The sequence below is a fragment of the Cebidichthys violaceus genome, unplaced genomic scaffold, assembly GCF_023349555.1.
Source record: "Cebidichthys violaceus isolate CVI_PGR_0920_01 unplaced genomic scaffold, fCebVio1.0.p SCAF_8, whole genome shotgun sequence".
NCBI lineage: Eukaryota > Metazoa > Chordata > Actinopteri > Perciformes > Stichaeidae > Cebidichthys > Cebidichthys violaceus.
The window spans coordinates 1,431,114-1,455,601 of record NW_027176964.1 but is presented as its reverse complement, the minus strand read 5'-3'; the positions used below and the strand labels follow the sequence as shown (position 1 = coordinate 1,455,601).

Here is a 24,488-nt window from a genome sequence, read left to right as displayed (position 1 = left end):
TGTCGGTGTTTGTTGATGAACACACAATGCAGATGTTGGCAGACGGTACAGAAAGACATTTTCAGTAAGGTTAAAAGAGTTACTCAAAATACAAAACCATGCAGGTACACGGGTCTTACACAGTGTACAGTCCAGTCTTCATCAACATACGAGTAGTACTGAGGTGTCACTCTTCAGGTTTGGAGAGTGCACAGCTGATGGTTCAGTAGCAGAAGTGGTTTCCAAACGGGTTTGAGTGGTCTGGGTGAAAGGACACCACCCAACCACTCAAATGCTTTTCTTCAGCACCGCCCATGTGGCAGACTGCCAGTCCTGAATGAGACTGTACATATTGGACAGGACTTGATTTTGTCCTCAACAGTCAATGCTGCCATCCTGTCTTTAAATTAAAAAAAAAAAACAACCAACACATTTGGTACCGGAGAGGTGATGATGCGTGGAGAAACGGAGCGTAACGGTGCTTTATGGAAGCTTTATGGGCTGAAGAAGCCCAGTCTGCTCTGATTAGCATGTGAGAAAAATATGCTGCACTGGCAAAGGCAGTTCTCAAGCCTTGGGTGCATGTTAATTAAGAAGGGGAGCCATGATATGTCCACTTTAAATACATCCCTGTCCCTGCTCACACTGCCGGACACACAGCATCCCTTCAACTTTGCCCCTCCTGCTCCTGGTAGACTAGGATGTTTATTTTGCTTCTCTCAGTAGACACGTTGCAGTTATCCTATTGCGCGCTCTGTGTGTGTGTGTGTGTGTGTGTGTGTGTGTGTGTGTGTGTGTGTGTGTGTGTGTGTGTGTGTGTGTGTGTGTGTGTGTGTGTGTGTGTGTGTGTGTGTGTGTGTGTGTGTGTGTGTGTGTGTGTGTGGAGAGTGAGGGGGTGTTTCCTTACTCTCGTTATATATGCAAACAAAAATCACAACATAACTGAGAATAGGTTTACTCAGACAAAAGATAAGATAACAGACATCATTTCCTTTAAATTTCCCCCCTTTTCCCTTTAGTCATTTCATTGGTAACTTAGTAAATTAATTAATTTGCTATTGTTTTGAGTTGGCCTAATTCAGACAATTTTAGTAGTTGACCTTTTTGTAAACACTCCCAGACTCATATGTCAACTAACTAACATCCAAACGTTTGGTGGTTACTAAAGATCATTTTTCCAATAGAAGCATTTGGTCAAAAATAGTGATATTTGATTTCCTCCATAGTGCCCAGCCCTAAATGAGTTTTCATTAAATTGATTTTCTTGAAGCAAAGGTCAACCCAATGTTGCACTGAGACCCAGTCTTTTGAAAACATACTACCTGGGTCCTCTTGACCCAGGGTTTGAGACACCCGCGTCTACAGTGTGGACAAGGCCAATAAACTGTTGATGAATGAGAAACAGAATTCACCGTCGATCCAAAGTTGAAATGCTCTGTCTCTGATGACGACTTTGAAGCAGCGGACCACTTTAAGACGGTATTAGGTGAACTGTGGCATACTGATGCTGGTGAACAGAGGGTTTGTTGATCGTATTCCATATTTCTATCCAGTCTCAAAACATGATAGCTTGTCGGTTCACTGATGGTGACTTTAATGCTACCGTGCCTGTCTGAAATACAAGGTGTTCCTGAATCATGTGTTTTCATTGGAATCTCATGTGATGTAGATGGGTCTTAATATCATGTCAGTCCCTCCATAGGTTCTGCAGGTTCTGCATTGTGCGCCTCAGTTTGACAGAGTCGCGATCACATTGTCCTCTGAAGGTGGAGAGCATGTGTTTGTGTGCATGTGGAGAGGAAGGTGTACCGTTTCTCCTAGCTGCAAGTATGTGTGCATGTCCAGGAGTGTGAGTTCAGAGCCATTGTGTCAGCCATTGCAGTATCCAGCGGCAGCCATGTTGGTTCCTGCACAGTCCTACTCGGTGGCCCGTGGCGGTGACTCCCATCCATCCGATCGGCGGATGTTTGGTGTCACACGGCGATGAAATGGCGCGGGCCGCTCTTATAGAAAATCGCTGCCACATGTTGCCCTTTCCACAACCTGACCGAACTACCAATGGCTCTGTCTTGGCGCTCAGTGCTTTTCAGGTTCCCAGTTTGGTAGTCTCTCAAGTAAGGCCTTATGGTCCACACCAACACTGGCCACCAGTCCTCCTTTGTTGAGCGGCGTTCCACTGTAGTCGATGTCCTCTCCCTTTAGCGTCGTCATGTGGCCACCTACAATCATGGAGTTTACATGTCATTGGTTCAGTGCACTTCCCCCATTAAACATCCATTTAAGAGATGAAAACGACACATTCGTTAAGAACATAAAAATACAATAGGGCTTAGTTTGTAGGCCTGTAACCATAATTACTTTTGTTGGACGATATATATAAACACTCACACAAATAAAAGATTTTAAGACCATTTTTATGCCACTGATATAATGATAATATAATAGCATAACAATGCAAGTGCACCAGTTTAACGAGCAATGAACTTTTAATTATTTAGAATATTCAGAAACTGGAATATTAAAATATCCTATATAAATAAAACATGAATAAAATGAAACCACACAACCAAAACAATAAATAAAATGGAGTCTCTGTTAACAAAAATGTGTCTGCGCAATGTCCAAGTCTTCTAATGGTCAGAAAAACCCTGCTGTGTGTTCTGGCATCAGGTTGGCTGAAAAGATCGAGGTCATAATAATAAGTCCCTAGCGTAAGACAGGCCTTTGAGTGTGTGATCTCCTTTGAAGTTGAAGTGATATCCAGCTCTTTATGAGTGGTGCAAGGTATCTTATTTCCATAGATAACAGGAATGCTGCACAAGCATTTAGCAGAGTGAAGTCGGTGAGGCTCAGATGGAAAATCGTCACGTACTTTCATGCACCAATATGGATTCACCAACATTCGGATCAGAATGTGCTGAAACGTAGTCCACTAAACAACAGGCGCAAACCAAAAAGAGTTCTAGTAATATCTGTATAAAATGTATTTGAAAATAAATTACCCAGTGCATCGAGGAGTGCTGCACCAGCGCAGATGTCCCATTTCTTAATAAAGGTGACGTGGATGTAAACGTCTGCCTGGTCCATAGAACCGGTTTCACTGAAAGGCATCGCCAGAAGTGACAGGACCTTATATCCTGTGACAGAGACAGAGAGAGACAGAGACAGAGAGAGACAGAGATAGAATAAAACAATGGTCAACGTATTCTTTACCACACTAGTACTATAGTATTCTGATATCTACTCCTACAAATTAAGATCATATTTCTCATAAACCTCTTCACTGCTGGCTGCGCTCCCTCAGTGGAGGAAAAGCCTTCTGCTTTACAGGAGTTCAGGTCAGATTTCCCTCCTCACCTCGTGGAGCTGATACTTTATGTAACAGGCAACGTAAACGCTTGTAGGCCGACACTTTTCTTGGTGATGTTTGTGTTTGTTTGTGGTAATTTTACCAATGTCTGAAAACCAAATTGCTCTTTCATAAACTGTTTCATAAACTCTTGGTAAACATAGATGTTAAATTTGTCCAATTTTTAAACAATGCAGGTCTTTTCCATGGACATTAGGACACAGGTGACCCCGGGCTGGTGGGATAAAGCTGAGTGGGGAAAGTGAAAAAGCGAACCTCCTTACCATCACTGTGTGATTGTGGTCAGGTTAAACCTTGTGAAAATATCAAGTTTTAATTTCCCCTGTGTTCCATCTAGGAGTCCCAATGAGCCATAAAGGCATAATACTAAAGCATCGGATTGGATTGCAGACTTTCCTACAGTTGTCATTAATAAAACCAGTGAAAAAAATATCCACTGTAAGAAAAGCACTGCGATACTGTGGACCAGCCAAATTTCTCTTATACATAGCTTGTAGAAGCCCATAGCTACATGTAAGTTGCAACATTTAGCAAGCTAATGAAGAAAAAAATTACAAATCAAAATAATAATAACCAAATTGACCGTATTGTTTTTAACAGTTAAGAAAAAGAAGCAATCTAAGCGTGAATTTGCACGTCTCCCTGTGGGTCGTTTCTACTTGAAATCATAGTTGCAGATATCTCCTTTGAGCTTCGTCTGCACATGCAGTCCTTTTAAAAATAAATATTTTGTAAATGTAAAAGTTAATTAAAATTAATTAAAACTGTTCTCACCTGCTCCACCTGCTCCTATGATCGTTGTGCCGTTTCCAAAAGCATCCTGAACAAAGCTTTTTACTTTTCCGGAGTGGGAACGTGATACGATCGCCTTCGGAGGGCTGACACTGTAGGACGGACGGGGTCTCATATTTGACCCCTGACCTACAAACGCCCAGGCTGAGGGGGGATTAGAGAGGGGGAAGAAGAAGTTCAATACATGTTATTTTATCGACCATCGTCTTAACTATTACAGCTCTAGAAAGCAAATTTGACAGGTTCTTCCCCTAAAGGCATGGAGGCAGCATGCGTAACACACACACACACACACACACACACACACACACACACACACACACACACACACACACACACACACACACACACACACACACACACACACACACACACACACACTCTTACCAGTGAAATCAGAGAACGGCTGGTGTATGACCCCGATGACTGGTTTACCATCTACGGCCACGCACACCATTGTGGTCACATACTTCACCAGATTCTCTACGGGGAGAGAGATGAGCAGATAAAGATGGAGAGATAGCCGGAGGACACAGGAGACGGTGAGAGATGAAGAGGTAACAGGATCATGGAGGGAACAGGGACAAAGACGGATGGACAGAGGAGACCAGATACAGAGATAAGTGTCAGCGTGTCTCTCACATGCAGCAAAATCCATATTTGTTCAGATGTGTGTCTTGTAAACATTTTTGTCCTTATTAATAACAAAAAGAAGACTGCAGTGGTTTCAGGTATACGTTAACTAGGCCGACAGTGCCCACTGCCCCTCTTCATTGTAATTATGCACATTCCATTAACATGATGGAGATCCAGGATGTCCAGCTGGACCTAATGCCAGGGAAGCCTCACGTGTGATGACAGAAACAGAGACCACTGTTCTCTCTCAGTGCCCTCCTCAAAAAGGAGGCTACTCTTATAACATAACACTGGCCTGCCAGAACTTCCTCTGATTGGTCAGAAAGTCCGAACCATCCACAAAAATGAGTTCACAGTAGAAACAAAGTGAACCCGACAGAGACCGCCTCTTTTCATCCAACCAAGGTTCGGCTGTTTGGTTCCACACGTGTGATTTTTGTTCAGATCAAGCAGAAAAGTCCAAAAGTCCGGACTAACAAAGTAGGTGTGAAAGGACCCTGAGATAGTGGTTCCTAACCCTGAGCACTAAAGGCCACTGAACATTTTCTACTGGGTCACACAGGCACCAAACCGTTTTCTTTCTACCAAACTACACCCGCCAACTGTGTCACTGTACGCATCGCCGAGCAGACGCCCGCTTCCTTCTGCGCTGTGATACGGTAAGCGGGTGTACCTCGGCACAAAAAAAATAGTTCCCACATGAAATTGCTCACAACGAGGTCTGCGGATTTATCCTGAGAGACTGGGGTCATGATTTGTAGGCGTTGCTGTTGAGTTTTTCAAATGTATTTTTATGGCACTGTGAGCACCACAAGCCGAGAGAAGAAAGACATCTCTACCGCCGATACCTCCAACACTCAACAACTCACACCGAATCTATCTAGATTGATAAATAGAACTACAGGGAAGAGGAGAAATGTGTTCTTTTTATTTTCTCTTAAAAGAGGACCCTGCTACAAAAGGGCCATGAATGTTAGGTCAGCTTTCCATAGATAATGGTTGAGAAAAAAAAAAACATACCCAAGACAAACAAGTGTGTCCACCAAACCTTATATAATCATTTCTGATGTTTTTGAAACTCAACATTTTGCAATGTACCCTTCACTGTGAATGCCATGAGCTTGTTCTGCAAAGACAACAATGCCCACCTGTGTATTCCTGAGTAGCATCCAGAGGGTCGATCCACACTGTGACGCTCTCAGCGGGGACGTCCTTGCCCCCCTCTATCTTGTCTATTATGTCGGCAGGAATGACTCGGTTCCAGGATGCAGCCTTGTCCACCATGTTGTCATGCTCCTCGCTGTTCACCTGAACACATGCAGGCACAAGTATGAGTCATGTGCCTTTGGCTTATGCTTAAATGAAGTTTACCTACAGGTCCTCCTTCAACGTCACATCAAAGCCTCGGTTCTGTGGTTTACAGCCTGGTTCATGATAGTCTCCAGTTTGTGATATTAACCGTCTGGACAAGTGGAACTAGTTATGTTTGGGATCTGCCAAACAAAAACAGGTATTCTTTACCACGGTAGATAGATGACAGCTACAGCCATTTGAGCTCACCGTGACATCAGGGAAGGTGTTGCTTATGAGGTTAAACATCTTCCTATGAGACTGCAGGTCTCCCATGGTCAGAAGCTCACTGGCTCCCTCCTTCGTCTTGCCCTTTGACTTCTCCTGCAGGCCATTTTCATGGCGCACCTTCTTCACCTGGGGGAGGGACACACACACACACACACACACACACACACACACACACACACACACACACACACACACACACACACACACACACACACACACACACACACACACACACACACACACACACACTTCTTAGTTTCAGTAAGCCACCTATTCCTTATGTAAGATAAGATAAGATAGACTTTATTGTAGACGGTAGGGTCAAAGAAGTGAGAAAATGTGTTTTTGAACGTCACCAATAATCATCCAACAATGAACCGGTCAAACATGTGGGGGACAGCACACTCATCCTAAATCTACACTGGAAAATCCTAAATATTATAAAGTATACTAAGCATGAGACTGGTCCTACGGGTGATAAGGGACACCCTGACAATATACAAGTTATTACTCCGTAAGGTGTGAAACTAAAGACAGATTTAAAAAAAATGTTTTGACAAATACAGATTTTAAAAGTAACTGTAACTTGCTAAGTATCCGTGGCTACTGTCAGATAATTTAATACTTCCAGCTAAGGGTGTAACGGTTCACAAAATTCTCGGTTCGGTTCAATACGATACAGTGGTGTCACGGCTCGGTACGTCTTCAATACAGCAAAAAAGCAGAAATGTCAAATCCTCGCTGGTGAGACTCAAGGGGCGTGTCTGAAGAACATGGCTCTTCATCTCATTCAGTAGTGAGGTAATGTGTTACAGTCAGGTAGCTTTGTGTCTGAAGAACATGGCTCTTCATCTCATTCAGTAGTGAGATAATGTGTCGTTACAGTCAGGTAGCTTTGTGTCTGAAGAACATGGCTCTTCATCTCATTCAGTAGTGAGATAATGTGTCGTTACAGTCAGGTAGCTTTGTGTCTGAAGAACATGGCTCTTCATCTCATTCAATAGTGAGATAATGTGTCGTTACAGTCAGGTAGCTTTGTGTCTGAAGAACATGGTTCTTCATCTCATTCAGTGGTGAGCTAATGTGTCGTTACAGTCAGGTAGCTTTGTGTCTGAAGAACATGGTTCTTCATATCATTCAGTAGTGAGGTAATGTGTCGTTACAGTCAGGTAGCTTTGTGTAGTCCGTCACGTCCGGCAGTCTGTTGTCAGAGAAACAGCGGGTCCTCGGACATTTAATTCTCTGTTTGGGCTTTTGTTTTCTTTTACGAAGCAGGAATTATGAGCATGTGAATGAGTAGCGTCACGAGGCTCAATAACATTAAGGTTGTTCGTACAGCCTGGTTTTCCACTCCAGAGTAGGTCTCATATCCCCGGCAATAAATATAAAAATCGCTGTGGCAATTGCTTTAGCCCTGTTGTAATCGGTAGGGAGTAGCTACCTAAATGCTGCGGAGAGAGCTTGTAGCGTGCGTGTTACTGTTGGTTTTCCTGATAAACTAGTTTAGCATAGCGCGCCTCTCCCAGAACAAACAACACTCTCCAGTGTAGATTGTTGTTCTTCCACGGTGGGAGTGTCAAACAGCACGTTGTCTGTTACTTCGGGTGGGTTGCCATGTTGAGCGCAGTGGCTCCACTGAGAGAATATTAAATTTCCCACAATTTAAGCTTCTGCATTTTCCAAATGCAATAGTATTATTCAGTGTGCTTTTGCACAGGCAGTGTTACAGCCTTTGTGCTACAAAGCCACACTGACTATAATCCTGCGGGCTTAATAATCATCATATTCTTCCGGGCGAATGTACAAAAGTTTGCCACACTTCTCGTCACGCAGCGTTGCCAACACCTGCGCAAAAAATACATCAAAACGTGCGGCCTGATCGGGAATCGCATGCTACGACTTTTCTCAGAGATTCGCCCAGCCGGTTTCCTGAAAATCGTGAAATTTTGTAGTTCGAACATATTGTTCAGTTCGTATTGCGTACCGAACCGTGAGCCTTGTACCAAACGGTTCAATACGAATACGTGTATTGTTACACCCCTACTTCCAGCTCAAAAGCCTGATCAAACAAAAAACTATGTGTAATTGATCTCAGTTAAACATGTATACTATAAAAGCCTACTCAACCTTTGTCAATAGTTAAACATGTCTTTTTACCTCTGTGCCACCGAGCACAGCAGCCTCCACCGAGACAGCCAGCAGGTCCCTCAGATCCACTTTGCTACTCTGTCTGCAGAGACAAAGGGACACAACAAACATGTTAGAAATGACTGGAAACATTAATAACTTTTACCTGATGAAAAGGTAAGTCATGCTCTTGGAAAGTAAATGAGAGAAGGAACTTTTTAAACATTTCCCCCTGGTATACTTTTCAGATAATGCCGAAATGTTGTGCTCATTCACTATTTCACAATCAGACAATTGCAGAGACTAATCTGTGTTTCCCACAGACCACTGGAAGCCAGATGACGGTAATGCAGACAAATTAAAGTCTGTACTTTAAAAACAAATATACAAGTTCAGGAAGCAGCTGCTTGATTGAACGTACATTAACATGAACTGTAGTTACATCTCGCATACAAGGGACTGGACACTGTTTCTAACGTTACCTGCGGTGAGAGATAACGTTATATATCATCATCGTGTATGGACATGAGAGAGAGAGAGAGAGAGAGAGAGAGAGAGAGAGAGAGAGAGAGAGAGAGAGAGAGAGAGAGCGAGAGAGCGAGAGAGCGAGCGAGAGAGGAGTCTGACCTGAAAGCAGCCCAGCGGTTAGAGATGACCCCCGCGTACAGGTGGTAGATGACGCCGACTCCGAGGAGGCAGAACATCGCCACGCCGAGCGGAGACAACCGGATACCCATCGGAGCCATTGTCCTTTGAAGCTTTTTGATGGATAATGTGACTCACAACACCGAACCAACAGCACAGAAGTGCTCTCAAAATGTCAGAGCGGAGGGCTATAGCGCTAAGCTAACGTTAGCTGACGTGGCTGTCAACGAAAGCAGCTAACGAGCTGCTTCACACCTGGCGATCACGTTCCTGATTAACACGTCATGTAGCGAACAGCTGGAGCTGTCAAAGAACCGACACACAGGGCTAATTTAGATTAGCTGGCTGCCCGTTTAGCAACGTCCGACGTCTGTCTGACGAAATCCCCCGAATAACCGAGCGTCGTTTCTGTCTGTAACGACATTCCGTTAGTGGGACAGCTTGACTGCGCTCCTTATTCTCCTCGTTACCTCGCTGGTGTCGAGGGCCAAGCGGAACAATCACACCTCTGTTCAGTCATCGCTCCTCTCGTTACGTACACAGCTAAGAGGTCACGCGGGGGCCGCTTCTCTTCCGGGTTATCGCTGGTGTCGTCATCGTTTTTTTTTTTTTGTATTTACAACGAATATTTGAGCAGAAGAAGTTATTACATGGGCATACAAATATGGTTTTTTGTTGTTTTTTTATTTAAAATTGCATCATATGGAATGTAAACAGCAGCAACAACAAAAAACCACACACACACACACACCAGTTATCCTACCATCACATACTGTAATCCAGTATACGGTAAAATACCATAAAGCTAAATTACAGTAGCTTCAAAAAACAGTAAATTACTGGCGTCCCTGTTGCCAGTAATTTACCATTAATTTACGGTGAAATTGTTTAGAGTAACATTGTAAACCCAGGGAATGTAACAGATAAGCAAAACAACCTACATGTAGTTTATTAATGATTCCTCTTCTGTATGACTATATTAGTACAATAAGTAAGGTGTCCAAGTATAATCCAATCATAACTTGGGTGAGGAGTTTGTGGTATAAACTCACCTCTTTCTATCAGTAAAACTGTGTGATCAAGTAAGGAGTGTGACCTTATATTTATGTGGGGAAGCTAAATTATGCTTCATGTGTTGCTGCTTCACATTCATATGATTGGTTGCAGAGTTTCAGTCATTTATAGCCATTGTGAGGACATCAGAATGACAAGGACAAAGAGGGATGTTTGTTATCAATGACAGGAATTTCCTATAACACACTGGCATTGCAGGGCTCCACAGTAAGGGTTGCAAGGGTAACATGGGCAACCATTTTGAGAAATTGGAAACCGATTCTTTCCACAATTAATATCTTGCTATCAAATTAATTACTGTTGCTATCTAACACAAGGTGAGACGCCACTGGGTCCCACTACAAAGGAATGAGAAATCACAAACCACCAATGAGATTGGACAGTATTCTCTCTGCGTTGGTTTATTTGCATCAATACAAAGTACAAACAAACAGAGTCGTCTGGAGGTCAACTAATCTAACAAAAGACATGCGTGCCTCTTTATAACCTTCATCTGGGGGATGGTGGAGAGTCCCCGCTGCACTTGGGACCGCCTGTGTCAGGACCTAACCCGTAACCCTTGTTCCAACAAGTTTCCATGTTCCATGTTGAGGCCTCTTGTTTCCTGACCGCAGCCCTTCTCTCATGCAATCTCTCACACACTAAGTGTTGCATTATTTTTAGACACATAAACGTATAATGATTATCCTGAATGAAATGCATATATATATATATATAATATATATAAAATTAAATTAATATTCATGTACATATATGTACACACATATACCGTATATATACATATATATGTATATTTATATAAATATATGTATACATATATACATATATGTACACATCTATATATATATATATATATATATATATATATATACACACACATATAACGTATCTATATATATATATATATATATATACATATATATGTATATAAACAGCATATATACAGTATATATACTGTATATATACAGTTAGTATATATACTGTATATCCTTATCTGATACGAGGGTCCAAGGACAGAAGACGGTGTATGTTGTAAAGATTGTAAATTTCTGGTTTGTGATAATGGGAGATACAGATAAAATTGGATTGAATTGAAAAGCCTCAGTAAATCTGGCCCCGTTTTCTCCCATGGAGCACAGAAAACCAAGTGCAGTGAAGCGCATGTATCTACATGTGAAGTGAACATTCTTGTCTATGTGTATTTTTGGTCATTATCTTATCAATCAGGAATATTCAAACCATGTTTGTAATGCAGTCCTAGGTTAGTGTGCCATTTTGTATCTGCAGTTTCTAAATTGAGCTGACATTAATTTCTCTTTATTCCCTGTAAACTTGTATGATATGAAAGTATGATATTAAAAGAAAGGTTGACATTGTCCAAGTCTGTCTCATAGCAATAATCATAAGTACATTGAAATAGTTTTGCTGTTAATGTTAACTGTTAAAGGTTTCCTTCTTAAAGCGATTCCAGTATAAGTGACAGTGCTTGTTCCAAATGAGTAACTTCAGAAGTCATTATGCTTTGGGTGCAATACTCTCTCTTTGTGTTTCTATCCCTTCACAAAACTCAGCAAGGGAACACCATCTGGATACACATGAGGGAATTTTGTGATAAAAAGACATTTGGAAGACACCCACAACTTAGACAGCTGAAGCCTCATATTAGCTTCAGCTGATTATTTAAATGCTTTTTTTTGTTTGTTTTTTTACACAGAACGAGGGCAGTGGATTTTACAGTTTATACAGATGTTTATTCTTATCAAAGTGAGACATGGTCTGAAACCATCATGTGACACAAACAATACAAAATAAGCAGCTCTTTAGATTCAGTTGAGCTACTAGTCCTTAAATTGAGGAAATAGTTAATATAAATCTTTCTGTTATTAAAGACAGATTGTAGGAGGCATCGGTCTAAGCACCACAACAGAGGTTCAGTATCGATAAACCAACATATCAGTCTGCCCTTAAGTGTTGTTAGCTGTCAGTGAGACTTGAAAACAATCTTCTTTGTTTAAGCAGTTAATGTTTCAGATTTCCATAATGTCTGCTGGTCCCTTTTTCTCTTCCATTTGAAAGTGACAGTAGTGAGATGAAGCCACAGCTCCTCCTGCTGCAGACGTCTTCACAGCTGGTTGTCTGCTCATCTCGTCTCATTGTCCTCTCGGACCTCTGCTGCGTGGGTTGCAAAGACCCGACAAGGTATCACCCCTTCTCCTCTGATGTCTCCTTATCGCTTCCTTCTTTACCTCCTCACTTCCCCTCTTCTCCTGCTCCTCGCTCTGCTGGCCATTTGACAGAGATGTGGTAAGACTCCAGCTCCTCCTCGGACACAAAGTCAGGAGCGCAGCTCATGAGGTCGTGACCCCGGACCGACTTGGGGAAGGCGATGACGTCACGGATGCTGGGAGCGCCGACCATGATGGAGACCAGTCGGTCCAAACCTAGAAAAGCACGGAAGAGTTCAAAAATGACTTATATATATATATAATATATAACCATTTTCACCTTTTAGCTTATGAATTTTGCTTTTTTAGTAGCAGTGTTAAATATATCATATTGGCTCCTCAAGCCAACAGAAGGTACGTAGCTAACACTACTAACTTTGATGCTGCATAATAAGCGGTTGTTGAACTAGCTAGCTGAAGAGATTTATAATCAAATAAAAATGATAACCAATAAAAATTCACTCAAAAATCAACTTAAGTTGATAATAACATCACTTTTATAACAATTCTTTTTTAACGTTTCTCATATTTGAACCCAAAATGGTCCACTTGTATTATAGTCCTAAATTTAGTGATATTTTTCTTACTGGGTATGATGAACTACAGCCCAACTGATACCTCATCTACAAACATTGGCTTATCACACACATGTGGTATGGATAAGGCATATAGCAGATATGCAATACTAAACTGTAATTTAGAAATGTGTGTTTTTCTTTAGATATATTAATAGTTTCATTTTCAGTGAAAGTTTACTGTTCAATATTAACCTTGAATCTATCATTACGTTCATCTAATGAAATGTATTGCTCAACTACAATGTCAACACAATAACTTGCAGCTCATAGATGTATAAACTGTGAGCTGTAGACAACACTGCTGTTGTTGTTAGCCCACTAGCCCTGCTAGCTCTTGCAGCACATGTTTACAACCCTACGCTCGAAATCTTTCTATTTTGCCTGGCGGATTTCGGTCCCCGACAGGAGCTTAACTGGTGGGACATTCGGACGCCGGTGTCAAAGTTCAATCAGATCATGGGAAACAAGCCAGATGGGTCAATCCGCGACTGGGAGCAAATACGCCATGCTCCATTCTTCATATTCAAATGAATGGGAAGCAGAATGATCTGTGACTGTCTCCTCAGTGTCTGCAGCACGGCCTGCCGTCCTCACTGCAAACTACTAGTTTCCTAGATCTAGTGAGGATATGATCCAGGGTCTAGTTTGGAGGTAAACCCTTTTGTAAAAGGGAGCATCCTAATTAAGAAAAATAAAAGTAAAATGTGTAAAAATACACTTTTTTACTTTTTACTTTGCTAAACCAGCTCAGTGACGTGCAGAGTTGACCTCACCCAGAGCAATGCCTCCATGTGGTGGTGCTCCGGAGTCCAGAGCCTCCAGCAGGTGAGAGAGAAGACTGGGATCCTCCTGCAGCGCACACAGTTAGGATAAAAAGCAGTTCAAAAGCAGTGATGACCAGTATTTTATTCAACCTAATTCTAAAACTGTCAAGGTACTCAATAACAGACCTTGAGGACACTCTTCAGGATGTGAAGCTGCTCTGAGGCCTTGTGGATACGGATGGAGCCTCCTCCAATCTCACAGCCGTTCAACACCAGGTCATAGTGCTGACCACGTACCTGGAATGCATCCCACATGACGTGTACGATTATTTCTAAACGTTCCAAAAAGGACTAGAAGAAGACACTGAGATAAGAGTGAATCTACGCGACTACCTTCTGTGGCTCTGTGTAGAGCAGCTGCGTGTCCTCTGGCAGTGGGGCAGTGAATGGATGATGAGCTGACTCCAGCTGCTCCGGCTCCTCTTCTTTGGGCAAGAAGAGGGGGAAGTCTAAAACCCACAGGAAGTGGAAGGCTGAGGGGTCGCGGACTGACGCGCCGCGTGACTCCAGGAGCTCCGCACACCGCAGACGAAGATTACCCAGCAACGGGCGCTGCGAGCGGTGAGGGGGGGGGGGGGGGGGGGGCAAGACCCGTGAGACAGGAAGGGGAAGGATGGAGTGACAGGAGGAGATAGAATTAACATATACACACGTCATGTTAATAACTTTCCCCTTGACGTCAGTGGGTCTCTTACCACAGTGTGGAGGGACCCGGCTACCATCAGCACCAGGTCTCCTGGTTTGGCTCCGGTCCTCTGCAGCAGCTCGTCTGTGGCCGAGACAGACAGCAGCTTCTTCAGAGGAGACTTCAAAGTCCCGTCGGCTTTGACCAGCACCACGCTGAGCTCCTTGGGACAAAACATACCCACATGAAGAGACAACGTAAAAAAGACATACTGAGAAAATACTGGGTGGAAACTGCACCTTCACAATAAACCTTTGTGTAGCTGAAGCTCTGGATGCATCAGACAGAAGTTTTGAAAGGATAGTTGGAGTGGTGATATTGGATTGCTGTCTCAACAGCTATTGGATGGATTGCCATGAAATTGCATTGCAGAAAAGTGACCCTGGATCTACAGACTGCCATTGAAGTTTATAATAAATAAATGTGTGTAAAATAAATACTGAAATAAATAAATGAGGAAAAAAATATATAAATTACTAATCCTTTAAAAGACCAAAGTCACACAATAGAAAAATAACAACTGATCAAGGCAGCAACTCCCTTGTTTTGTGAGGTAAAATGACTTTTTGTCAAATTAGTCTTGTGCAGTACATTACTCTGCTCCTGTCTGGTTCTACTAACGCCATCTACTGTAGTAAAACACTGACTGTGGAGAAGAACCTCATACAACCACACTTTAAAAAATCCAAACTATCCCTTTAAGATGTTTTGCAACTTTGACGGAGGCTTTTTTTAAGTCACGAATAACCAATATTAACAAGAAATGCTGATTTGAAGCTAGTTAAACTTTGAATGCTTCAAAGGTCGTATATGCTACAGGGCTCATTAATACAAAACAACAAGAAATTGATGTAACATGAAATGGTGCCATCACTAAAAAAAAATCTCAAGACAATAGAGGGTGAGAAAGTAAGAGGACAAACAAACCAACCTGGCCGAACTGAGTCTTGGCTGTTTGTTTCAGTTCTTCCAAATCTTTCCCAGCAAACAGTTTCTGTGGTCGAACACAAGACAGAGAGGATCATATGAGTCCGACAGCTCTGACCCAGGTCAACAAAAGGCAAGAAACCAGCAAGCCTGTTACTTTTCAAACATAGTTCTGTTTGTGATGCAACAGCTTTTGGTTCTCATCATTATTGCATTGTAAGTCCAGCATGCTCTGATGAGGAAAATACAGGTTCTGGTCTTACCGCTCCACTGGGGACACAGACGGCCTGGACGGAGCCTCCCGGTTGGCTGAGAGCTGATCTGAGGAATTCAATTTCCGTGGATACGAAAACCTGTCGGAGGTCGATCAGCTGGACGGACAGACGGAAAGACGCGTGTGCTTAAACAGCCAGGAACACTGCTGGACCCACTGACATATTCATACTCAGAGGAACATTACTTGCCTTTGACAGCAATGAGTTGTATATTTAGGTCTTATCTTAAAATTTAAATCTCCACCACTGATGTTAGAACAGGAATTACAGACATGTAATGAGCTCAATTCATTAATTCAAACAGCCCACCTTCATACTGAATCTGGTGTCGGGCTTGTCCACACCGTAGTCTCTCATGGCCTCTTCATATGTCATGGTTTGGAAAGGGACTGGAATGGGACCTTTGTCTGCAGGCCAGGAGTCCTGTAAAAGACCCTCCACCAGGGACAGGATGCCGGCCTGGTCCACAAAAGACATTTCTATGTCTACCTGGGAGAGATAAGGAGAGGATGCCCGGTCAGAGAACACGGGTCAGGACTGTGAAACCACCTAGCTACGTCCAAGTCAACACCAGGACCACGAGCAAAGCACTCCTGGGTCAAAGAACAGGACAAATCAAACGAAAGAAATCTAGACCAAGAAACATTCATGATGCAAAAGATTTATGTTGTATTATGTGCCGTAATGTATGGTTGTTGCCGTTCTTTTGATATTCTTCTGAGCTACATTTTGTGCTACTCAATCAAATAAAAACTGTGAGATAAAAAAAGGACTTTGTTGGTGTTTTTATCATTCCGCCTCCACTTTACCTGGGTGAACTCGGGCTGCCGGTCCGGTTTGGAGCCTTCATCTCGGTAGCACCGAGCTATCTGGAAGTACCTGTCACCGTGACAACAATGAACATAGACAAAGACTTCTTAAACTCCTTTGAATTGTTAACAAATGATCATACACACACACACACACACACACACACACACACACACACACACACACACACACACACACACACACACACACACACACACACACACACACACACACACACACACACACACACACACAGACCACCGTTTAGTGTTCCTGTGCTCAGGCTGACACCCCACCTGTCTACACCAGCCACCATCAGAAGCTGTTTAAACTGCTGTGGACTCTGGGGCAGAGAGTAGAACCGGCCCGGCTCTCTGGACGGAACCACAAACTCTTTGGCTCCCTGAAACACAAAAGAACGAACAGAGTCTGAGGGAAGCAAAGACTATATCATTTCCCTAAATTTAAGAGAAATGATATTTTACCCAAACTGATTATACAAGAGACAAATTCTTAGCTCCTTTGAATGTTTGTTTAAGGACGGTTAAAGTGACTTTGGTTCTGTGTCGTTGTAATATTTACATGATGAAGGACTTTCTTACCCCTGGTGTTCTTTTAAACAACGTAGGAGTTTCCACGTCGACAAAACCTTCAAATGACAAAAAAAATAGACATGCTTATTTTCTATCTACAATCATGTAATTTATGTGTAGTGTTTTCATGCTTTCCTATGGAAGCTCTGAGAAACTATTTTGGTGATCCATTCTAAATCTGATCTAAATAGTTTTCTCTCCTGTGTTATTACTTGAGAACGAGGTGAAACGAAAAGGTTTCGTTTGATGTTTGTTGTTGTAATGCTCATTTCGGCCACAAGGGGCTGAAGTGCACCACTACACTATGTTCTAAAAAGGACTAAAGCATTAATTTTCCCTAAAAGGCAGATAGAAATACATTTCTAGCCAAAAGAAAGACATGACAGTTATGTTACATAACTTTCTAACATGCAATACCTGTACCTTGTGTTTACAGTGTATGGAGAAATTAAAACGTGGATGCTGTTAGTCTTATTTAGAACATGGAGTAGTGGTGCACGGCAGCCTCTTGTGGCCAAAATGAGAATTACAACAAACACTTGAAAAAATGGTCCTGACAAAACAAAACAAAAACATTCTCAAACTTTCTTTTCCCCTTTTCACATATTAAAAAAACATTCAAGGAACTAATAAAGATTCTCCTGATAACACCTTTCACCTGAAAACAAAGCAGATCAGATTTAGAAAATGGATCACCAGAATTCACCAGAACCAGGGCTTCCATAGTTTCCTCCTTGTCCTCTAATTTGATGCAGGTCGACAGACAAAGGTGTGTTGGTCAGTCTGTGTGTGACTGCTCTGTGACGGAGGAGCAACCTGCCACAGTGTTTCCCGGTTTGGGACGACCACCAGCTGTAAAGAAGAAAGACGAGGGAGGAAGTGAATCCCGTTGTCCTTACCGTGCACATTACACAGGTACTCCCTCATCTTCATCACCAGCTGAGACCTCAGTCTAAGGTTCTTCTGCATCTGAGAGGACCTCAGGTCCAGGTAGCGATACTGCATCCGCAAAGACTCAGATTTCTGTACAACCATACAACAGAAACACAATCATTCACGATTAATAACGATAATAAAACACATTACCTGCTTGAACATTTGTAAAATTGTTAACTTACTTTAACAAAGTCTTTAATTTCAAAAGGCAACTTCCGGCACACATTAAAAACCTCCACAGCCTGAGCCAGGATTTCTATTTCCCCGGTTGGCATCCCCTGTTGAATGAGAAGATGAATAAAAAAAGACTTCTTCCAATGTTTGCTCTGCCAGCCACCAACGTTCAGAGGAAGACTCTTTACAGATACCCAGAAAATTCAGATTTACATTGAAAACTTAACAGCATATTACAGCACTTCAATGTAATCCTTGATATGATTAAAGAGGTTTAGTGAAAAAGATGGTTGGATATTTGTTCCTGTGCACTCCCACATGGTCTAGTGGTTATGCTTCCTGGTTTTCAGACAATCATACAAAGATTTAAAGTGAAATACAATACACATCATCACGTGTATTTCACGTTCATTCATGTCTTTACATTATTTTAGAATTAAATTACCGTATTTTTCGGACTATAAGGCGCACTTAAAATCCTTAAATTTTCTCAAAAATTGACAGTGCGCCTTATAATCCAGCGCGCCTTATGTATGGTTACTTGTTGTGCTTATTGATCGATTTTATGTGGTACAATGCGCTCAAAAATCTGTCGAAATGTGTAAGTATGACTTTGGTAAGCAACGAAGCCGCTCCGCTCAATGGATATTCGGAGCATTACGGTACGCTGTGTCACTACCTGATCGGCCCCGTAACAGGAATGTAATGTCTAAACTAAAAGTCAAAATCGATCAATAAGCACAACAAGTAACCATCGGTCGCAACTGTCGTCCGAGGTTTCACGAAAGCTGGAATCATCACTGAACAGCCAAGTACCGATAACAGCAACAAGACTGACTCGGAAAATGACGAGAGGGATTCGGGCATTCTTGATGCCGAAATCGCACAGCTGTTTCACTCAGACACTGAAGATGAAGAATTCGATGGATTTGTGGAAGAGGAATGAATCGATAAGTGAGTGTATTTTTCTGTACCGGTATTTGTTGTTACAACTGAGTTGAATAAAGTTTGATTTACCGGACTGTGTTGTTTTGCTTAATGCGCCTTATAATCCGGTGCGGTTTATGTGTGAACATAGACACGTTAATTCACAGTGCGCCTTATAATCCGGTGCGCCTTATAGTCCGAAAAATACGGTACACACATATGTTAGAAGACGTGCAAGGGAGCTTTTTCCTAATTTATAAATGCCGAATTGCATTGTTGATCAATCAAACTTCATTTTACACAAACCTCATCAACTTTAAAGAGCGTTACAGGCGATTGACAAAACGTAGGACGTTAAAAGTATTAAATGGAGTAAAATAAAATAGAATCAAATAAATCAGAAAGATCAACAGTAAAATGTTGATAAAACAAAATAGAGTAAAAAAAAAGTAAAGATGATAAAAGTATAAATAATAAAAACAAAGTTAAAAAAATACTACATAAGAGCCAGAATAAAATGATGTGTTTTTAGCTTACATTACGTAGTCTGGTGCACAACCTCGTAGTGCTTTATACTCTAATAAATCATTTTAAAATCAGTATGTTTTTTTTATTTAATTGTGGCGAGTAAATGAATGGAATTACATATAACATTTCGTATTTTACTGAATTTATTTGTTTGTATTTTGGCATTTCAATTTATTTAATTGACCGATTATAGTTCAGATTTATTGTTCCGGTAAAGTGTTAATAAGCCATCGGCAAAAAATGAGGTTAGTTTACAAGTGAATAGAGACGAATCAATAGAGTAAAAACATGATGTTGTTTCCATACAATCAAGTGTTGAATGTCGCACGCACGCACGCACACACACACACACACACACACACACACACACACACACACACACACACACACACACACACACACACACACACACACACACACACACACACACACACACACACACACACACACACCTTGTTCTCCTGCCCCGCGGGTCGTCTTCTGACCGTTCCCGTTATCTTGATGACAGACTCGGCTGTGAGATCGCGCAGCACTGCTTTCAAATGACTCGCGGACTGAAAACCACAGGAAACAAAAGGTTAAAGTAGTTTAACACTCGACCATCCACCTAAACAAAAAGAACTTTGTTGGACTTGAATTGTTATCGTGCTTACTTCCTCCTGAGGGATTAGAACTTGGGCCAAGCCGCTGAAATCTCGCAGGATGACAAACAGGTCTTGCCTGTTGGAGGCAGAAACATGGTTAGAATAGAATATAATATAATATATATATATATATACACAGTTGTGGTCAAAAGTTTACATACACTTGTAAAGAACATAATGTCATGGCTCTCTTGAGTTTCCAGTTATTTCTACAACTCAGATTTTTCTCTGATAGAGTGATTGGAACAGATACTTCTTTGTCACAAAAAACATTCATGAAGTTTGGTTCTTTCATGACTTTATTATGGGTTAACAGAAAAAGTGACAAAATCTGCTGGGTCAAAAATATACATACAGCAGTGCTAATATTTGGTTACATGTCCCTTGGCCATTTTCACTTCAATTAGGCGCTTTTGGTAGCCATCCACAAGCTTCTGGCAAGCTTCTCGTTGAATCTTTGACCACTCCTCTTGACAGAATTGGTGCAGTTCAGTTAAATTTGATGGCTTTCTGACATGGACTTGTTTCTTCAGCATTGTCCACATGTTCTCAATGGGATTTAAGTCAGGACTTTGGGAAGGCCATTCTAAAACCCTAATTCTAGCCTGATTTAGCCATTCCATTACCACTTTTGATGTGTGTTTGGGGTCATTGTCCTGTTGGAACACCCAACTGCACCCAAGACCCAACCTTCGGGCTGATGATTTTAGGTTATCTTGAAGAATTTGAAGGTAATCCTCCTTCTTCATTATCCCATTTACTCTCTGTAAAGCACCAGTTCCATTGGCAGCAAAACAGCCCCACAGCATAATACTACCACCACCGTGCTTGACGGTAGGCATGGTGTTCTTGGGGTTAAAGGCCTCACCTTTTCTCCTCCAAACATATTGCTGGGCATTGTGGCCAAACAGCTCGATTTTTGTTTTGTCTGACCACAGAACTTTCCTCCAGAAGGTCTTATCTTTGTCCATGTGATCAGCAGCAAACTTCAGTCAAGCCTTAAGGTGCCACTTTTGGAGCGAGGGCTTCCTTCTTGCACGGCAGCCTCTCAGTCCATGGAGATGCAAAACACGCTTGACTGTGGACACTGACACCTGTGTTCCAGCAGCTTCTAATTCTTGGCAGATCTGCTTTTTGGTGGTTCTCGGTTGACTCTTCACCCTCCTGACCAATTTTCTCTCAGCAGCAGGTGATAGCTTGCGTTTTCTTCCTGATCGTGGCAGTGACAAAACAGTGCCATGCACTTTATACTTACAAACAATTGTTTGCACTGTTGCTCTTTGGACCTGCAGCTGTTTTGAAATGGCTCCAAGTGACTTTCCTGACTTGTTCAAGTCAATGATTCACTTTTTCAGATCCATGCTGAGCTCCTTTGACTTTCCCATTGTAGCGTTTGTGGGCGTTTGTATCCAATGAGCCCTATTTAAATGGCCTCAGAGAAGTCACCAGCTGTAGTCACTCATAATCACTCACAAGAAGTTAAGAGGCCATGCTATGAAGCTCATTTCATTGACACAACTTTCTAAGTCACCAAAATTGCTAATTCATGTTGCTGTATGTATATTTTTGACCCAGCAGATTTTGTCACTTTTTTTGTTAACCCATAATAAAGTCATGAAAGAACCAAACTTCATGAATGTTTTTTGTGACAAAGAAGTGTCTGTTCCAATCACTCTATCAGAGAAAAATCAGAGTTGTAGAAATAACTGGAAACTCAAGAGAGCCATGACATTATGTTCTTTACAAGTGTATGTAAACTTTTGACCACAACTGTATATATATATAAAATATTATTTCATGTGAGACCAAGGGAGCGAAACACCAACTCTGCAACCCTCAAGTTGTAATATAGATGGAAGTGCATATCTTTATCCCAGATAGAATAAGGTATGGAGAGGTCACAGGAAGTGTAATAGTGACGTACACGTGTCCCAAACACCAGTGAGAGAGCTTTACATTACATTTCATTTTTTGTTATTGTGACTTAAATGTTGTTTTTTGAAAATTAGATTTAGAAATTAAAATGAAATGACAAACACTGTTTACATTTTCAAATGGTTAGAAAAATGCTTTTTCATTTTGACTTAAATATTGCCTGCATAAAAGATTAAATCAGGCTACACTGTTTATATTGCATTCTAATTTTCAAATCTGAATCAACGTTTGAACATTGTCCTGATTATTGCATTTTCATTTATACTCAAACAACACATACATATGTGGAATATCATAATAATTGTAATAAAGTCCCCTGTGAGCTTCCATCATATGAGGCCTTACTGACAGGGCTGAGTTAGTACAAATGAACGTGTCGTGAACTTCACAGAATTTCGGGGCATTTTTTGCCATTTTAGGGACAGCAGCGTCAGTCTTTGATCCAGACTGAAGCATGTCAATGACTATTAGATGGTCTGAAATAACACGCCGTACAGACATTCATGGTCCCCATAGGGGGAACCTCTCATTGCTATTTAAAGCCCCCAGTGTTTGAAAACAACGTGGGCAGTAACAGAATAATACCTGAGGTATTGGACCCAGCCACACAGAGTGACTTCCTCTCCCACATGATCCGATCTCAGTTCTCCACAGGTGTGACTCCTGAACGACAGACTGCTGGGACCTGGAAGAGGAACAAGGTGAACATTGTGGCTGGACGATAACTGGGATTGTTGTGGTCATATGATGTCATCTTCTACACATTCCCATCGTCCAAATCAACGACTCCAAGCGAGCTGTAATGCTGCTGAGTTACTCAATAACAAACACACGTAGCTTTCAGTGGAACGCAATTTGTTGCTTTCAACATAAGTTTGATTAGTTCATGTGATTTTGCATAATTTGTTACACCTCTGTGTGTATAAATAGTATTATAAATGCATAATGTGATAATACACGGCGGTGTATTTCATACCACTAATGACGGCTGCATTCCACTTGGAGCAGGTCCTGATGTTGACCGTACTGGGACCATAGACTGAGACTCGTAAAGGAACAGAGCCGTTGGCTGCCGTCAAATAGTCAAAATAATTACGTCCTATATCTTTTCCTAACCACTTTTCCTTGACCTCGTTGGTAAATGCTGTGAGGTCAAGGGATGAAGTCAAGGAGAATTCACAAGGATTTAGGAAAACACAACCTCGGGGCTAAAATAATCCTATTATTATGTTAACGGCGTGGGTCTGCCATCCCTTTAAATGTCGCTGCAGCGGTTGATATGAATTGTGGGAAGGCATTATCTTCTCTCCTTTGGAAAAGGATGCTCCACTGTACCTAATGCTAAAGGAGACAGGAAAGGAGGCACGTTAGTGGTATTTAGTTTTTGGACAAACTAAATACCACTCATTACTGTGCTCACATCCTGGACCCTTATGGGGGTCACTGTCCACAGTGTCACACCGTCAGAGTCAGTGTGCTCTAGGAGACATGATGAATCACTTCAAGGTACCTGTGGTTGGCGACCTTGACCTGCAGACCGGATATGAGCAGCTCAGGTGTCTGACTTGAGGTCTCCACAGCGGGCGTCCTTGACGGGAGGTCGAGGCTGGGCTCTGGTACCAGACGGTGTGAGCTCTGAGTCCACTGAACAGCCTCCGCAGCACACACCTGCTTTTTGCTGCCATGTTGTTCTACGACCACAGCGCGAGGCGGTTAACTAAGGCTGTCGGTCATTGGGCCGTCCGGTCAGCGCGTGTTCTGCTGTTTTTAATTTAATTTAGAGCGAGCTTCTCATGTAATGACACCGTTATTCATCATAAGAGCGCTAACACGGAGAAGCGGTCTTCATACCGGGTCAGGACGTGAAGGGGTTGGATAAGAAAAACCTCAGCTGTCACTTCAACTTCCGGGTTCTGGTGTCTTCGCTCGTGCTGAACGGCTCTCGCGACTCTCTGCTCATGTGGATGGGCTTTTCTGTTGCGTTACGCGTTAGCTCAATGCTAATCCATATATTTTAGGAGACGATGAGACGCAAACGGATGTGACGTCATGATAGAGACCGAGGCCAAAGCAGTCGATCTGCAACACAATCGATTTAAATCGTCAAGACGTGTTTAAATTTGTCAAAAATCAACTACCATGATGATGTGAAAGAAGTAGGTGTGTTCTTTTTATGAAGTGAATTAAAAATACAAAAAACACAAACAATTACAACAATAAAAG

The 24,488-nt window shown here is 41.9% G+C and overlaps 2 protein-coding genes across 2 annotated transcripts; both read right to left on the bottom strand.

Moving 5' to 3' along the window:
• Positions 1 to 918: 918 nt before the first annotated feature.
• Positions 919 to 9,679, bottom strand: bpnt2 (3'(2'), 5'-bisphosphate nucleotidase 2). Its single transcript, XM_068701935.1, has 8 exons — positions 9,113 to 9,679; positions 8,516 to 8,588; positions 6,338 to 6,484; positions 5,926 to 6,085; positions 4,529 to 4,624; positions 4,124 to 4,285; positions 2,982 to 3,116; positions 919 to 2,198 (listed from the first exon to the last, which is right to left on the bottom strand). The coding sequence occupies exons 1-8, from the start codon at positions 9,229 to 9,231 to the stop codon at positions 2,056 to 2,058; spliced, it is 1,035 nt and encodes a 344-aa protein (XP_068558036.1). The 5' UTR covers positions 9,232 to 9,679; the 3' UTR covers positions 919 to 2,055.
• Positions 9,680 to 12,426: 2,747 nt separating this feature from the next.
• On the bottom strand, positions 12,427 to 24,237 carry dars2 (aspartyl-tRNA synthetase 2, mitochondrial). The gene is made up of 17 exons (XM_068701461.1): positions 23,776 to 24,237; positions 22,851 to 22,950; positions 20,340 to 20,406; positions 20,139 to 20,240; positions 18,240 to 18,335; positions 18,021 to 18,144; positions 17,131 to 17,177; positions 16,825 to 16,931; positions 16,528 to 16,597; positions 16,028 to 16,207; positions 15,707 to 15,814; positions 15,448 to 15,510; positions 14,527 to 14,679; positions 14,165 to 14,383; positions 13,958 to 14,068; positions 13,781 to 13,856; positions 12,427 to 12,645 (listed from the first exon to the last, which is right to left on the bottom strand). The coding sequence occupies exons 1-17, from the start codon at positions 23,948 to 23,950 to the stop codon at positions 12,455 to 12,457; spliced, it is 1,989 nt and encodes a 662-aa protein (XP_068557562.1). The 5' UTR covers positions 23,951 to 24,237; the 3' UTR covers positions 12,427 to 12,454.
• Positions 24,238 to 24,488: the final 251 nt, after the last annotated feature.